Consider the following 18,662-nt stretch of genomic DNA (forward strand, 5'->3'; position numbering starts at 1 on the left):
ATAATAATAGCATTAGCAAGCATATCTGTTTTATGCCCGTGATAACATGTGAGTTCACTATTGAAAGCATTGTTTAGTACCATCATTGGGTAGATCAAGTTCATGAGCATTTGAATTGATTTTCTAGATAGCTTTATGAGGGCTAACACTCCTTGAATGAAGCTCTTTGTAAGCATCCTTGGAAACCATTTTGATCTATGGGCACTTAACCATGTCATATCCCCTTCATATTCAGCAAAGCCTTTCCTTAAATTAGCATGTGATTTACATTTCATACTAGGGATAATTTGTGTTACTTGACAAAAAGCATGCATGTCTACACTAGGATGAGACTTAATAAATAAAGGAACCAAATCATTGGATTTCTGTAAAAGAACATTTAATGCAATTTCAAAAGCTTTCCGTCTACTTTTAAATTTCATGGAATCATTGTAAGCTTTGAAGAGTGTTCTCTCAATTACCAACACGATCATGAAGATAACAATGGAAGAGGTACCTAAACTTCAACTAATGACTTTTGCTTACAAAGAATGTTGAATTTATTTTCATTCTTTAGAAGTTAATTCATGAACTTGTGTCATGATTTGAAACAATTGTTAATTTGTTATGTGGTCAATCTATGCGGTTCAAAACTTCGTTGAAAGTCAAGTGATGAGATACTATGAGCATTGAAAAGGGTCATACAACTAGATATGAAATGAGCCATCATGAGGTAATGATAAACTACTGCAAAAATTAAATCTTGACCCCTTATAGTTTTAGGCAATCCAAGTACATAATCCACAGTCAGATGTTTCCAGACAGTGGCTTTTACTAACTTGTGTTTTCCTCTGTTATTGTGTATTCAACAAATTTGGCATCAAGTAACAAACCTAGCAACATCTCTTTTTAGTCTTGGCCAATCGAACTTATTACTTTCAAAATTTCTAGGTTCTCTCTCATTGTGTGCTGCATGAATAATCTCTCACACAGAATAATTGGGCAAGCACAGGGGAATTTCGTTGAAAAGATATTCATTTTGTTGGACAGAAGCTAGATTATCGGCACATATGATGCTACAAGTATTTCTATATTTTTGAAGAGGCTGTTTCTGTGACTTGACTCTGTGACCTTTGGCCACCCTGTTATGCAAAGATTTGATCTCAATTCAAAGATGACCAACCTTTGTAAACTATCATTATATTGATTGTCTAAATTTCAATTATAGGCACTAAGAAACAACTAAAATAAAAAACTATTGGTGCCAGTAATACATTCTATTAAAATATTAGAACTTTAACGTTTTATGAAAGTAACAACTATAGACAGAGCTCATAACTAGTCAAGTTTTGTAATAAAACCGAAAGAAATAAAAACTAATGGTTAAATGAAGTTATTCCTGGATTTCCTTTTCCTAGTCTACATTACCCTTATCGTCCTACAGGGATTTGTTCTAACATCTTTGCCTCAGTGAAAAACACTTTGCAATGGAAAAGTTTATTTTTTTGGAGTATTCACTATTCCATTTTTCTTAATAAGGAATCTTAAGTATACCTTTTTTGTGGGAGTTGGTCATGTGTTCTTAAACTTTCCGGGCATTTACCGTGCAATGGTTATTTTTAGAGTCTCAGAGTTCCTACCAACTTAAGGTGCATTTCCTGGTTTTGACTGTTATAATCATTTTAGGCAGAGGCTAAAATACTTAGAGGACCACATGAGGATTTGGAAAGTTACCTTGCAGCAATTGATCAGCTAAGAAGCATCATTCGTTTTTTCAGCAGTAGTAAAGGCTTTAAGAGCAGTGAGGCAGTGCTCAACAATGCAAATGATTTGCTTGCTAAAGCTATCTCAAAGCTGGAGGAGGAGTTTAAGCAGCTATTAGCGTCTTATAGGTATGTGCTGTGCCGAATGATGAATCTAAAGCTATCTAATATTGTATGTCAGCCTTTTCCCTCTTTGACCAACTGGTGCTTCTTTTCAAGATTAAGAAACTTTACATTTCTATTTTATCTCTTGTGATCATTGACAATGATCTACTTTTATAACTTTGAAAGAAGCTGGGTCCCATGGGACATTGCATTATTAATTATGGTCAATCAGATGATCACCAAAGTTTAGCATAGCTCACTGAATTTTAATTTGTATCGGTAAATCGCTCAATGTGGATTTTATCTCAATAAGGTGAGTATTAATTTTTGTAGAGATTCAGACCTTTTCTTTTTCTCTATTGTGAAGATTAACTTATCCTATAGTCTGTAGATATACAGATTTGAGAAGTTTTACTTTGATTATTATATTATGTTAGGCATGAGTAAAATTCTACTAAATCGAGCAATAGTGGCCTTATTGAAACAACTATTTGAAGTTGACGGATTGCTGATACAAATTAAAACTTTAGTTATCATGTTGAAACTGATAGTAATTTCAATGACCATAAGTTGAATTAAGCAGATATTTTTTCCTCTGATTGCGCTTCTTGCGCTAACAAACTTGTATGACTCCGAGGGTTTGATTTGCTAGATTGTTTTTGAATATTTAGCATAAACTTTGTGGATGTACAATATGAATATGTATAATACATTTTTATATTGGCAATGGGAATATAAAATTCATTGAATCAGTTAGCTTCTAACATTGGATTCAGGACATTAGACAATAATCATGCTCAAATAAACTTTTTTATTTTAAATTTCTATATCTTTTGTTAATAAATTTTAGATTTTGTTTTTTTAAGCAGTTATGGGTTTGCTTTGTCATGCTTATTCGTTTGTGATATGATGCATGTCACCTGTTGATGCCTTGAATCCAACTTCAATCATATTAATGGTTTTATTTAATTGCTTTATTTAAAAATTTCAGTAAGCCTGTGGAGCCTGATCGTCTCTTTGAATGCCTCCCTGAATCAATGCAACCATCTTCAGGTTCACCTGCAAACCATAATGGTGGAAAACATCATAATCATTCTGAACAACATAATGATAGTTCAGAAACTGGGGGTTTCAAACATCTCACTCTTATACCTCCAAGGATTCTACCTTTATTGCATGATTTAGCACAACAAATGGTTCAGGCAGGACACCAGCAGCAATTACATAAAATCTATGGGTAAAGAGCTTCATCATTCTTAAGTTTTTTAATGTTCTTGTTTCATTCATGTGCTAATGAAGTCCATTTATTTTTACTTAATATATAAAATTCGTTCCCCATGCTCTATTGCCCACTCTTTTTTTTTTTTTTTTTTTTTTCTGTTGAAAAAACTGCATTTCTGAATTTTCACTGCTGCACTTGAAACTTTTCATGTTCACAGCTTCTATGACGTGGACAGGGTATTGGTATCTGGGGCCTTGGAGACTGATAATGTAACATCAGTTTTTTCCTTGTGTCCATTAGAAAAAAAATCAGAGATTTGGCTTTTTGTTCAAAAGTGATGGGACTTTATACCAACAAAAGATGCACTTATTTTCCAGATTGAAAATTATGTTGCAGTTATATTAGTTCCTGTTATGTTGCAGTTAGTTTGTTTCTCAACATAGTGTACATGCTGATTTCTGCTTGTTTGGGGTATCTGCTGAAGACTTCTTTGTGTCTAATGATGATTAACCTTTGACATTATACATTGGATCAACCCTGATGACTTGACAACATTTCTTTGCTCTTTCTCTCTCTTTTCCAAGTTGCTTAACCCATTTCTGTTTCTGATCTTGAATAAACCTGGCTTCCTACCAATATCCTATGTAAAAAGATTTGTGTGAATCTCATTAATATTCTTTTTTATGTGACTCTTTAAGAAGGCCAATGGGTGATCAAAATAATGACATTATTGGTTAGCACCTGGGTAAATTTCTGGATTTTTGCCGCTTGTTTTGAAACAAAACCATTGTAATTCAATTAACTTAATGTTAGTTTGAAAGAGAGCCTGTTTTATTCAGCCATCTGTTGGTTGTCACATGATTTTGCTCTTTGAAAAGAGGGCTTTTGGAGATAGAAGCTGTCCTTAGGTTGCAAAACTTAGAATCTCAATGCTTGGAGAAGTGATAGATTTAGGTGCAAAAGGATGGGTTGTGTATGCAGAGGTGACAGTTTTAGATGAAAAAGGATGCATTTGGTTGAGTCATCTCATGATGAGATGTAAATTGAAATGGCAAGCCACCCCTCCTCTCCCTCTCCTCCCAAAATGCACCCAAGACAAAAGGAAAAACATGTTTGTGATAATTGGATTATTGCATTAGTTTTAAGTAATAGCACTAACTTCTAAACGATGGACAAAATGAATTCAGGAAGGTATAAATACAAAGAAGCAGGAATCTTAGAGTGGTCTAGATTTAATATGGGGTTTATAACTTTCACAGTTTTATTTATGATTATATTAAATAAATAAGTTGCTGGTCCATTTTTTCAAAATCAGAGTCAGTTTTGTGATTTCTAGCTTGGCTATAAAATCTGTCCCTTTTTCTTTAGGGTTCTTTAAATTTATTTTGTGGGTTAATTTTGAGCCCTTGTTAGGTTTGACATAATTTTAGCTTATTTCGGGAATCCATATCCTTAAGGATGTGGACTAGTTTTTTATTTTAGTTCCAGTAAGGTATCCCTGTAGTCCCCGAGCTTTATAAACAATAGACATGACCTTGACCAAGCAAGGTAATTAGTGCCATCAAGCCTAACTGGACTAATTGTAAAGAGGGATTGTCCACGGGAACACCCAACTTTATTTCAATAATTTCAGTAACTTTGGTCCCATCACCCATGATTTAATAATTGTCAAAAAACAGACAAATAAGGGGAAAGAGTTGAAAGAACTAGAGACATGTGAAAAACCCATAAATAGGAAGAAAAAACAGTACCGAAAAATAGACAAAGTGAAGGAGCAGGCCACAAATCAGGCTGGAATGGAGTCGCCGGAACAGACGGAGACTGTCGGAGTAAGTCCGCTAAGAGAGACTGCCGGAAAGTGCTTTCACGTGCTGGCGCATGGCAGAGGCGCTGAAACTATGATCGGCGCGTGTACTCCTGCACGTAGTTGGATGGTCACTGGATTTCAAGGGTTGAGTCTCCAGTGGCCGGACTTTCTTCTAGGAGTGGCGGTGTACTTCTTCTCCACCCAGGCAACCTCTGATGGTACGAAAGAGATTGGCTGCCCTGCTACCCTAAAACCTTTGTTTCAAAAATTTCCGGAACCCGCTTTGTTACCATGATGAATTGTAGAAACAGGTGGGAAAAATTGTTTCTCTATTTCTTGTGTGTTTAATGAGATTATATGCATCCTATTTATAAACAAGCATCTAATTCTAAATAGGGAAAAAACATACAAGGCAAGAGCAATATTCTCTCCTAAATAGTTTATACAAAGATATTCCACATCACATAAGTCAACAGAAATTGTTTTCTATATTTTGAGTACCTGAAGTCTACACTGGGAAAAGGATTATTTCTCTCAAAGCATGAACACCTGCAGATAAAGGCTTTTATAGATGCAGATTGATTCGGATTTCTTGACGATAAGAGCTCAACAATCTGGTTACTGTATATTTGTTGGAGGAAACCTAGTTTCATGGATGAGCAAAAAACAAAATGTAGTAGCAAGGTCAAATGCAGAAGCAGAATATAGAGCTATGCGCATGGCATCTGTAAAGCTACTAATGGAAGTTGATGAAAGAGTTGAAGTTGTTTGAAACAATGGTTTGCCTTTGATATGTGATAATAAGGTGGTAATCAATATCACCCACAATCCAGTTCAAGCATGATCAGACCAAACATATAGAGATTGATTGACACTCCATAAAGGAGTAAATTTGCTTGAATATACTCTTTTATAAAGTATGGGTATTTTAGTAATTTTACTTTTCTGAAAATCTATTCCTAAATCTTTTTGGAGTTCATATAATTGTATGTAGTCTTGGTTTGAGTCCTTGTTGGAGTGGCATATAATATTATTCCTTTTATTTTTTGTTGGGAGTTCAATCCTTAGAAGACGTGGACCAACTTTTAAGTCCCTTTCTAAAGGTTAAGGATTACTTCGAGTCTATATATATATATATATATATATATATATGCTTTTAATAAAATGCAGTTATAATCAATAAAAAAAATTCCTGTAGTTTTATTATTGCCTTTCGAGTTGTGTGATGCCAAGGACAATTAAGCTTTGAAGCCTAATTTTTTACTATTCACGTGGATTGTTCATAGCGCTTTATAGAATCCATAACCCACCTTCTACCTTGATTCTTGCTTCTTAAATTCACTCCCGTACAAATCTAAAACAAATCATTAATAAACCTTGCATATTTACCCTTCCATATTTACCCATGCATTCCCTTGAATCTATAATCATTCCCTTGCATGTTTACCCATTCTAAATATTTAATAAACCCTAAACAAAATCAAAATATCCGAAGCTAATCATTCTCCAAGCCGTCCTACATTTGCTGGGTGCTGCATGATACATGGTACTTGAAAAACTGTGATTTTAGGCTTTGAGTTATCAAGGGTTTAGGGCTTGAGGATTGAAGTAGGATATCATTTGTTGAGTAGGTCAATCAAGTCGACTTGAGTCAATATAGTTTTGCTAATTTAACTTGATTCAATCAGGCAACTTATGCTCAAAGCTTGACTTGAGTTTGGTTGACTTTGAATCTTTTATGCTGTAGCTTGACTTGAAGGGGAACCCATTTTCATACTTGAGTTTGCTTGACTTGATGTATTACAATTAAAAATTTATGTAAGTTCTTTTATGTTCTCAAATTAATACTCCAACAAACTCAAGTACGCCTGAGTTCAGCTGAAAACTATATCTTATTATTTAAAAATTATAAATATTATGGTTAATCATATTTAAAATTTTTTAAAACATTACACTTGATTAGGCTCACGAGCTGCTGAAATCAAATGTTATATTAATCAGAGACATCTTTTTCTGTACAACCTTTGTTGTTTGTGGTTCAGGGATACCCGCTCTTCAGTTTTGGAAGAAAGCCTCCACAAGTTGGGAGTTGAAAAGCTGAGCAAAGAAGATGTGCAAAAGATGCAGTGGGAGGTGTTAGAGGCCAAGATTGGGAATTGGATTCATTTCATGCGCATTGCTGTAAGGACTTGCTGAACTTGGAAAAAATGTTTATATATTGTGCTTCATACTATCTAAGTCTTTTCACGCAGGTCAAGGTCCTTTTTGCTGGAGAGAGAAGGGTTTGTGATCAAATATTTGATGGGTTTGATTCTCTTCGAGATCAATGTTTTGCTGGATGTACTGCTAGTAGTGTCTCAATGCTTCTTAGTTTTGGTGAGGCAATTGCAAGAAGCAAGAGATCACCAGAGAAGTTATTTGTACTTCTAGACATGTATGAGATTATGCGAGAACTTCACTCAGAGGTATGGTTAATGCTGCAAGTTTATAAATGATGCAAACCGTTTATTTGTAATTAACCTGATCCTCTTGTAAATTTTGCTTTGAAGTTTGAAGACTTTTTGCAGATTAGAGAGAAGCTAGGGTGTGTGACAAGTAATGGGTCCCAATTGGTTGCTTTTAAACTGTTTTGGATGAGTTTTCAGTTGATTTTGCAGAAACTGGTTTGCGATTTGGAATCTTAATCGGCTTGCAATCCACTTGTAATGTCTATCAATTTTGCATATAAATTGGCCCCTCATAAGCAATTTCATCTTTATTTATGCTTGATTTCTTACTCAATAGTTATTTTAGAAAAAAATAAAAAACTTACATTATTCGAATTTGTCCTCGAACAAGTTCTCATTCAAATTCATGGATCTTATTAATCGAATAAAACCTATATGTAATGAATCTCATTCAGTCAATTTAAACTCAGTTCACAAAAAAAAAAAAAAAAGGTCAATTTAAAACTAGAAACCTCATTGAAATTCCCCCCCCCCCCCCCCACCATATTTCTAACGTCCTTGTAAACATGTAACATGGGAACCATGATTATGGCCATGCCTGCACCCTACTTTTAGATTCATTTTGGTAGATCTTCTACATCCTAAATTTTTGATAAGGTGAGCCAAACATTCAGGGATGTATTTTATCTTGACGCCAATACAATTTCCATATGCTAAAGGTTTTAAAAAATTTTGTGAATGCAAACTGTATGATAAATTACATGTCTCATTTTCTATCGATGCTCTGCCTAGGAAGTCAGTGTAGCGTTTGAGCCTCGGCTGCCTTTGGGGTGATAAATGTGTTAGGAACAGGTTCTTTAAGCAGTGTCTTGCAGGTTATTTATTTGCTAGCAATCTATATTCTTTTGCAGATCGAGGAAGTTTTCAATGGTAAAACTTGCTCTGAAATCAGGGAATCTGCATTTGGTTTGACCAAGCGGCTTGCACAGACTGCTCAAGAAACATTCGGTGATTTTGAAGAAGCAGTTGAAAAGGATGCAACAAAAACTGCTGTGTTAGATGGAACTGTCCATCCGTTGACTAGCTATGTGATTAACTACGTGAAGTTTCTCTTTGAGTAAGTCAGCTGACGGTTATGCTTTCAGTCCTCTAATATTTACTCAAATGAAACAATAATAGCTTGTTATTACATGTGATATATCTCTTCCTATCGACCAACAATCAGGGAACCTGAACCTGGTAAATGCACATTGTTGTTAAATTTGTGGAAGATTTAAAAAATATCCTCCTGAAATAATTCCAAAGATAAATTATTATCCTTTAAACTTTTGCTTTTGGCTCAAGGTAGAAAAGCCTTAACCCAAAGCGTAGTGTTTTCTTAAAGAACCTCTATTGTGCTTCTGCTGCATTTTAAAAACAACACATCACCTACTCACTGTGGGCAAATCAGTTCTCAGCATATAGAGTTCAAAGCCTGTCCATCAATTTTCATATCAATACGACCATCGCACAAAAAATATTTGAGTCTCGTGCTTCAAGTTTTTGTTTAGCATTCTGCACTTAAAATCTATTCTGAAATTTTAACCAAACAAATGCCTTAACCTTAGAGGTTGCCAAGCTGTTCAAATGCTTTTGCTAGAGTATCATGCAACAAGAAGGCTAAAAATCATTTGCACAAAAGGTTCACAGAATATCAAATATTAATTCTTCTGTGCTGTTCTTTGTAGCAATAAAAAGAAAGAATCAAATTGGTTGTAGGAAAGATTGATTGTTTATCTGCTATTGAGAATTTTCAAGATATGAAAATTCCAGGAAATATTCATCATACGGAAAGTGTTAAACTCAAACTCAGAGTATTATCTTTGAGTTGTGTGATTTAGAATATCATTTTATAGCCTATTTAGGAGAGAATATTGCTCCTACCTTATTTGTATCTTTTCCTATTTAGAGTTAGATGTTTGTATATAAATAGGATGTGTATAATCTCAATAAGAGATGTAGAAATATAGAAAAAATTTTTCCCCATATTCTATAAATTTTTCCCCATGTTTGTATAACGTCACCGCCACCATCAGAAGGAAGCCGAGCCACCAATCTGTCCTTCATCAGAAGCTTGTGACCGTCTAGCGAAGCGCGTGAGCTCACGCGCCTGAAACAGCTACGGTCTCTCTTTCACACACCAGCACGTGGCACCGTTTTCCGGCAACTTGTCTCACCGCAATTCCCTTCAGTTGACTCCCTTTACTCTGGTGACCCTATTCTGGGCTCTAAAACTGACTTTGGTTCAGGTTCATTAATTTCCCTTTTGATACGCACAAAAAAGGTATTGTTTCTTTGAACTCTTTGCCTATTTGTGCCTCCCTTTTATTTTTAGCTATGGGTGATGTGAAAAAAACCATTGAAACCACTGAATTAAATCGGGTTTTTCTAATGACAATCCCTCTTACAAATCAGTCTCGTTAAGCTCCATAACCCTAATTACCTTGCTTGGTCAAGGTCTTTTCCGTTATTTATTGATAAAGCTAAAGGGCTGCAATGATATCTTATTGGAACTCAAACCCAACCTGAAACAACCTGCCCAACCTATGATAAATGGGATTCTGAAAATTCTTTGGTAATGTCTTGACTTATTAATTCCATGCAACCTCATATTTCTAGTGGGTATTTGATGTTGGATACTGCAAAAAAAATCTGGACGAGTATTTCCCAAACTTATTCTCAACATGGAAATGATGCACAAGTATATGAGCTTTGGAATAAAGATCAAGTAACAAAGCAGTGTGAGATGACCAGTAATCAGTATAATGCTGAATTGAATAGTTTGTGGTAAAAACTTGATTACTATGAGGATTATCATCCCAAATGTGAGGCTGATGTGGTAGGATGTTAGAGGAAAGTCAAGAAGGGAAGCATATATGATTTTCTTGTAGGTTTGAATACTGAATATGATCCAATACAGATTCAAATCTTGAGGAAAGAACTTCATTGTAGCAGATATTCTCCTATATTCAACAGGAAGAAAGCCGAAGAGTTGTCATGCTAACTACTACTTTTGTTGAAAACTCCGGACTTCTCGCTTTTCAACTTATGCAAAATTCCACAGACCTCATCAAATAAAGATAAGTTAGTATGTTGTAACTGTGGAAAGCCGAGACATACTAAGGAATCATGTTGGATATTGCATGAATGATCGACTAAGGGGTCGTGGTGGTAAAAGAATGGGTTCATCTAGACCTATTGTACACCAGACTGAAGTAGTAGCAATACTTGCAGCATCATCCCCTGGGAGTATCTCTATTGAAGAGGTACAATCATTAAAACATCTTTTGTCAAAACTTGACTTTGGAGCGTGCATCAATTTGATGTGAAAAGTGCTTTTTTGCATGGAGATCTAGAAGAAGAATGATAAAGGGATCTTTATCTCTCAAAGAAAATATAATCTTGGACTTCTTGAAAGAAGTTGGCATGTTGGGTTGTTAACTAGCTGATTCCCCCATTGAAGTTGATCACAAATTCCAATCAGAAATAGGAAACCGGTTGACCTGGGTCAATTTCAGATATTGGTTGGCAGATTGATTTATCTCTCACATGCTAGACCAAATATAGCATATTTCATGAGTCTAGTTAGCCAATATATGCATGATCCTTGCAGTTCTCATCTTTAAGTTGCCATCCGCATTTTAAAATATCTAAAGTCTGCAAAGAAGTTTACTCTTCTCTAAGCATGGTTACCTCAAACCTGAAGCCTTTACTGATGCTGACTGGTTGGATCTCCAGATGATAAAGATTAACATTTTTTTATTGTCCCTTTGTTGAAGGAAACCTAGTTACTTGGAGAAGTAAAAAGCAGAATGTAGTGGTACGTTCAAGCGCAGAAGCATAATATGTAGCTATGGCTCAAGGGTTTGTGAACTGTTATGGTTAAGGAAGATAATAGAAGAATTGCGAATGTTGAAAGGAAAAGATTTGACTTGTCCTATGATAACAAGGCCGTCATTAGTATTGCTCAGAATCCAGTTCAATACGATGGGATAAAGCACATAGAGATTGATCAACATTTCATAAAAGAAAAGTTATCCAAGGTGTTTTGAAGCTTACTCATGTGATTTCAGATAATCAACTTGCAGACATTCTTACCAAAGGGCTTGATAGCAAACAATTTCATAATTTAGATTGCATGTTGGGCATGTGCAATATCTATGCACCAACTTGAGCAGGTGTGTTGACTTGTATGATTTAGAACATCATTGTATAGCCCATTTAGGAGAGAATATTGCTTCTAACTTATTTGTATACTTTTTCTATTTATAGTTAGATGTTTGTGTATAAATAGGACATATATGATCTCATTAAGAGATATAGAAATATAGAAAAAGTTTTCCCCCATATACTCAAAAATCTCAACAATTATGAAAATCATATAGATAATATATGTGAGAGAAGACCATAAATATTCTCAAAATTGAACAAGGGACTCATTATGAGTCTTAGGCGATGGAGGAAAAAAATATTGAAAGGATGATATCCTCGTGTATCTTATAGTAATAATTTAGGAGGATTTTCCAGTTTTCTATATTTGTAGGTTCTTTTTAGGTTTAGGCTATTGTACAGATTAAGGTGATTGTACAGTGTTTGAACACACAAATTAATATAGAAAATTTCTTTGTTATTCTCCAATTCTTCTTCTGTCAACAGTACTTCTGGTTCAACTTCAACCTGTAGAATTCTACAGTAAGTCTGATTATTTCAACCTTTATTTATTGATGCATGTGGTAATTTGTTGATTCCAATAGTTGCATTTAGCTTTGTATGATTGATGGAGACAGCTTGTAGTGCTGGTAGAATGATTAGAACTTGTAACCAAGAATACCTAAGAACCAAAAATAACAAAACCGAGTATAGGGGTTGTTTGCAGTGAAGTTAAAGGCAAGTCTTGTATGGTACCGTGAATAGTTAAATAGGAAGTTCTAATACTGATTCACAAATCTCTTGAAGCATTACACATAGCAAGATATCACACCTAGGGTGGAATTGCATCACACAACTCAGAAGCATGGTTGTTGAAAACAGCTTCAAACCATAGAAGTGTACGATTTTATGAGGCAAGGGAGGGAAGCCGTTCGAAATTGCTTCCTGAATTGGTAGGAAGCTAGAATTGTCTGGAATCGCGTTTGGAATCGTAGAAGCATTTGAATTGGACGATTGAACTGCTTCAATGCTTTCCTATGGGAAATTGGGCTTTGTTATCAACGCCACAAATTATGAAAAACAAAAAAACCCTAACTGATTGTCCATCGATTGAACAAAGAAATCAGAAAAAGGGAACGAAGACCAGCAGCAATAGAAGGGGAATGAAGAAGAAGCTAATAGTCTCTCTATCAACTGATTCTCTCTCTATTGGCTAAGCTACTCTCTCTCCCTCTCTGTCTCTATAATCTTCGTTTATCTTCTTTTCTTTTCTTTCTCCTTTATTGGCTGTTCTTTCCTTCCTTTTGCTGCTTCATCTGTCAAAATAGAATCTCTAATTGTTTTTCTTCTTTTTGCTTTATTTTTATTTTTATTTTTATTTTTATTTTTTATAAATGGAGGAAGTGACCATATGTTATGCCCAGCCTGAGTCTTTATAGCCGTGAATAGCTGATTTTTCACTTATCTTACATACTGAAACTTTTTTTCTTTTGATTTTTTTTTTTATTTAGAACTTGTGCTTAGATATTGGCTGTGCCTTCAGTTGCTGCATGTGTGTTTTCCAATTTTTAAATTTAAAAACTCAGTATATGTGATGATAAAAATCTCAAAAATTTTGTATCACGGCATTCTTACATGATTATGTCAAATATATTTACAATTTTTTATTGTGGATTAAAAAGAAAAACAACAATACAATTTGTCATATGTAAGTGTTTGCTGTCGTTATGTGAATTTATGATTGTGATGGCAATTTGCATGTGGTTTGCTGCCATTGGTTTGCCTGCCACTTGTATTGGAGTTCTTAATTGCAAAATTTAAATTTTTAATAGTTTTTCTTAAGAGGTAGAATCATACAATTCTTTTACGATTCTACCGATTAAGGTCCTTCTGATTTGTGGTAGAATCTATGGTTCTGATAACCATGCTCAAAAGCATAATTGCTGGTTTTTTTATTTTAAAACAAAATTGAATTATAATTATTCCAATCATATGTACTTATAAACTCAAACTTGTATCAAACCTCAAAGCATTAAGCTTCAAAACTACTCATGAACCTCCAGGGAATGAGATTCACAAAGAAAAACGATAAGGAACCAAGGCATCCAACAAGTACTTAAAATAAGATTCAAAAGTAAAGATAAGACTCATACAGTAATCAGGAAAATTTTATAGCATGGATAGAAATTTCTAAATACCCCAAACTTAAATAATAGATCAGCAATACAATTACGTGTATAGACAGAAATAACATCCTAAAAGGACCAGCTGTACTTATAATTTTCCTAATAAACCCTATATCAGTTCTGGACCATTATTCTAGGATACTTAAGTCAATGAATTTGAATTTATGTCCGCATAGAGTTTTAATGGTATTTCAACTTGAAGATATGGAATAGGCAAGTCTAGTCTGTTGACTTAATAGGCTTTCTTTGGTTGTTTCTAAATACACTTTCCCCCGCCTTGCCCCTAGAAGTTCCTTCTTGATATCATCTTGTGATTTTAATATTTGTTATATTCATACATTGACATGAAATGGCTCACTAATCTTTTACAGTTACCAATCAACCTTGAAACAACTCTTCCAAGAATTTGAGAGCGGAGCTGAAACAAGTTCACAGTTAGCTTCTGTGACAATGCGAATAATGCAGGCTCTTCAAACAAATCTTGATGGTAAATCTAAGCAGTATAAAGATCCAGCTTTGACTCACTTGTTTCTCATGAACAACATCCACTACATGGTCAGATCTGTACGTAGGTATGTAGTGTATATGGCATCGTTTTAGAATCCTTAAAAACTTCGCCCCTATTTTTAGTGGATTAAATTTGTGAGAGTTTCATGTTTTTGCAGATCTGAAGCCAAGGACTTATTAGGGGATGATTGGGTTCAAAGACACAGAAGGATTGTGCAGCAGCATGCAAATCAATATAAAAGGAATGCTTGGGCAAAGGTTTTGTTCTAATCTCACAATTGAGTGAAAACTACTTGATTAAAAAAAAAAAAAAGATGAAACTGCCCTTAAATGTGCTCTAGGTGCTAGGTGCCAGAGATGCTTGAATAAAATACCTTTTGCAATTGATATGCATTATCTTACTCTCCATCTGCACCGAGAAATTAGCCTACCTGTACTTAAACATGTCTAACACTTTGATCAGTTCTGTAATTAAATGTGGAAAAAATATTATTGTATTTGTTTCATCAATAGGGACACATATATGTACATATACAAGATACTATAAACCTATTAGGAATCTAACTCATAACAGGACTCTATTTACAACTAGTCCTTAACACTCCCCTTCAAGTTGGAGCGTAGATGTTAATCATGCCCAACTTGTTACAAAGATAGTTCACCCGAGGTTCATTTCGAGCTTTTGTAAAGTTATCTCCTAACTGTTCACTTGTTTTAACATACCCTATAGAGATAATACCCTGTTTTATCTTTTCACGAATGAAATTACAATTAATCTCGATATGTTTTGTTCGTTCATGGAATATTGGATTTGATGCAATGTGAAGAACAGCTTGATTATCACACCATAACTTTGCAGGAAAGGACGATTTGAAGCCAATTTCCTCTAACAACTGACGAATCTGAATTAATTCACAAGCAGATTGTGCCATAGCTCGAATTCTGATTCAGCACTTGATCGTGAGACGACATTTTGTTTCTCGCTTCTCCACGATATCAAGTTTCCACCCACAAAGACACAATATCCTGAAGTTGATCTTCTATCAACCTTCGAACTTGTACAATCCGCATTTAAAAAACACTCGATCTCCAAATGCCCATGATTACTGTAAAGGAGGCCATGGTCTAGATTACCTTTCAAGTAGCACAAAATCTGTCCTAAAGCTTCCCAATGGATAACAGTAGGAGAAGATATAAACTGGCTTAAGACGCACACAGAGTAAGCAATATTTGGATGTGTTACCGTAAGATTATTTAGTTTACCCACCAATCTTCTATACATCTCAGGGTCATCAAATAGTTCACCACCAATTGAAAGTTGCAAATTATGAGTCATTGGAGCACTGCATGGTGTGGCACCCAACTTTCCAGTTTCCTTTAGTAAGTCAATACTTCCTTTGAGATAAGAATATGCCTCTCTTACACTTAGACACTTCAATACCCAAAAAATACTTCAACAATCCTAAGTTTTTTTTGTCTAGAATTTAGTCTGGAGAAATGACTCGAGTGATGTAATGCCCGCTGAATCACTCCCTATAATAACAATGTCATCAACATAAACGGCTCCACTATTGCCCCTTTCCATTTTGGATTTTGATATGCTTGCCAATTATGTGAAATAGAAATAGAAGAAACAAGAAATACAAAGGCTCTATAGAAAGGAGATAAGGAGTCATAAGAAAAAAAATCGGGATATACGGTGTTTGGTATAAGTTCTAACTCCTTTCCTGACAGCAATGGGAATATCAACATTGTTAATTATAGGATCAAAAACATTGTTATGAGAAAAACCCATTTTTGGTTCTGGCATATTTGGTTATGGTACTTTGTCTCATCACCCATGATATTATAAAGTAATAAAACCCAAAATAGAGAGTATGACAGGGGGTATAACACTGGTGAAAATATGAAAAAGCAAACTAGGTGGTGGCTTGACACTGGGCAGAGGTGCAATCCTCAGAGAAGATGGCCAGAGACTAATAGCAGCCAGAAAAACTCATTGGAAATAGCCAGACACGTATCACGCGAGCACTATCAAATCGTAATGGTTTATATTTGCTGCTTTATGCTCATGTTGGCCTTAGAAGCTGCTTTAGATTTGCACGTGTCAGGCTATGGCGTTACATCTGAACTCTTATGGGTATATCACCTGCTTGATGAGATCGTGTAGAAATTAAAGGAAATAATATGTTTTATTTCTTTCAATTGTGTTATATTTTTCAACCTCTACTCCACTATATATATACAAAAATTGTTCCAATATAGGAAGTAATCTAAATAGGAATAAACCTAAACCAGGAAACACAATCTTAACACTAATTAGGAATAAACCTAAACTAGGAAATACAATATTTACTTTAATCACAAAGATTTCAACAGATCGGATTGGGGACCTTGCCACCAATACAGTTGTTGTGTGACAACTAGGCTGTTGTTCATATTTTGCTTCTAACCTAGCCTTTCATGCACAAAACACATTGAAGTTTTATATGTGAAAAAAGTTCAGCAAGCCCTAATCGTTCCAAAGCATGTGAGAAATGGAGATCAATTTGGAAGTTTTGCTTATCAAAGCTCTTGCAAGATGTAGTGTTAACTTCATATGTAACAAGTTGGGCATGATTAACATTTATGCTCCAGTTCGAGAGGAAATGTTACAAATAATAAGGGTATTTTAGTAGTTCTCCTTGTTATTGAACCCGATAATGTGTATATAGTTTTGCGTAGTTAGGTCTAAAGGTAACGGCTACTTAATTCTCTCTCTCTCTCTCTCTCAACAAATTGGGAGTAGAGTTGTCCGTTTCCTGTTACATTATGTGAGTTTTGCTGAAACTATGATTTCTTATCTATTTGCTGGTGAATTATGTGTGTCGATTCATTTTACAAATTTGGTAATTTCTCAATTGCACTTATCTAGTCTTTATTTTCTTGTTGAAGAATGTTTCTTGGTTGAGTAGCCTAATTTGTTTGTCAAATTAAAAAAAAAAAAATTGTTATGCAAATTAAATACTTTCTTGCCATAATCTTTGGAGATTGCTTGTAAAAAGAGCTGATTATTGGCTAATTGAATGTTGTGCTTTCAGATTCTACAATGTCTCTCTGCGCAAGGCCTAACCTCATCTGGGGGTGGTAGTGCAGTGCCGGGTGAGGGAGGAAGTGGAAGTGGGGCTTCAAGGGGGTTGGTTAAAGACAGGTGAACATTAACTTGTTGGCTTGTTAACTCATTTTCTTACTTTCATGCATGCTATTTTCTTGAACATTTTTTTACCTGTATGGAGAGATGCACTATATTCTCAGGTTCAAGATCTTCAATGCTCAATTTGAGGAGCTTCACCAAAAACAATCTCAGTGGACTGTTCCTGACACCGAGTTGCGAGAGTCTCTCAGGCTTGCTGTTGCTGAAGTACTATTACCTGCCTACAGATCTTTTGTGAAACGATTTGGGTATGTTTCCTTATTATTTGTGGCTTACACAGAAATAATTTGGTGTCTTTTCTTTCTTTCTTTTTTTTTTTTTTTTCTTGAGCTGGATATCTTTTGGACAACAAACCTTTAAGAGAAAGATAAGAAAGTTTTTAAAGAAACTATATCTTTCTCATTAATAACAGTCAATGGAAGAGCCTTCTTATAGAAGGGTTACGCATATTTCCATGTCAAATTTAAATTTTAAATCTAATCAAATTTGAATTTTGATTAGATATAAAGATACGATAAGTTACAAGTTTAAATAAATGTACATTACATGATCAGTAAAAATTATAACTAATCCAAAAGGAGATTTTGGATGCCATCACATTAGGGAAAAATTTGCTGGTAGGTAACTTGGACTTACATGTAGGACAAAGTTCCAGCCTCAAAGTTCTCCTCCTTGGAACTTTGGATTGAAACTCTAAGCCTTCATACTTTTGCAAAATACTCCAACTTGAATTACCTTGGAGCCTTATCTCTCCAACTTGCAAAATTAATTGGACTTTATTTAGCAGTTCTTTTCAACTCTTTGATCATCTTTCATGGAGCATTTCTCTCCGAAATTCTTGATTTTTTCATGGGCATTTCTCACCAATAAGTTCATCCCGTTCTTGTTACTAGTATTTGACAACGTGTGTTGCATGTGAATACTCGTTATATAATTTTGTATCTTTAATTGATAAATATAATAAATATAATAAAATGTCAATTTATAATTATGTTAAACTAAGCCTTGCATGTTGATTAACATCATTATTTTGTAGAGTCCGTTGGAAGTTTAATTGCTTACTTATAGTATTATAAATGTAGTTGGTTTATTCTATCATTGGAAATTCTTTTTTGTTAGTATACGTGTTTTTGAATGAATTATTTTGTAGCGTTCATTAGAAGTTTAATTGCTTACTTATAGTATTATAAGTATGACAATTTTATATATATTTCTAATTTTGTGCTTATTTTTTCATTTACATTAAAATCATTAGAAGTGGACTA

At 34.6% G+C, this 18,662-nt stretch overlaps 1 protein-coding gene across 1 annotated transcript in view; it reads left to right on the top strand.

Moving 5' to 3' along the window:
• LOC105648147 (exocyst complex component EXO70A1) overlaps positions 1 to 18,662 on the top strand; it is a 38,101-nt gene that overhangs the window by 10,424 nt on the left and 9,015 nt on the right. The window contains exons 3-11 of the mRNA XM_012234449.4: positions 1,666 to 1,871; positions 2,839 to 3,084; positions 6,919 to 7,057; positions 7,129 to 7,341; positions 8,235 to 8,440; positions 14,069 to 14,269; positions 14,363 to 14,462; positions 17,285 to 17,394; positions 17,499 to 17,645. Coding sequence (XP_012089839.1) covers positions 1,666 to 1,871; positions 2,839 to 3,084; positions 6,919 to 7,057; positions 7,129 to 7,341; positions 8,235 to 8,440; positions 14,069 to 14,269; positions 14,363 to 14,462; positions 17,285 to 17,394; positions 17,499 to 17,645 — 1,568 coding nt within the window. The remainder of the gene's footprint in view (positions 1 to 1,665; positions 1,872 to 2,838; positions 3,085 to 6,918; positions 7,058 to 7,128; positions 7,342 to 8,234; positions 8,441 to 14,068; positions 14,270 to 14,362; positions 14,463 to 17,284; positions 17,395 to 17,498; positions 17,646 to 18,662) is intronic.

The sequence above is a fragment of the Jatropha curcas genome, chromosome 6 (genome assembly GCF_041381405.1).
Source record: "Jatropha curcas cultivar XTBG-Jc1 chromosome 6, XTBG_Jcur_1.0, whole genome shotgun sequence".
Classification (NCBI taxonomy): domain Eukaryota; kingdom Viridiplantae; phylum Streptophyta; class Magnoliopsida; order Malpighiales; family Euphorbiaceae; genus Jatropha; species Jatropha curcas.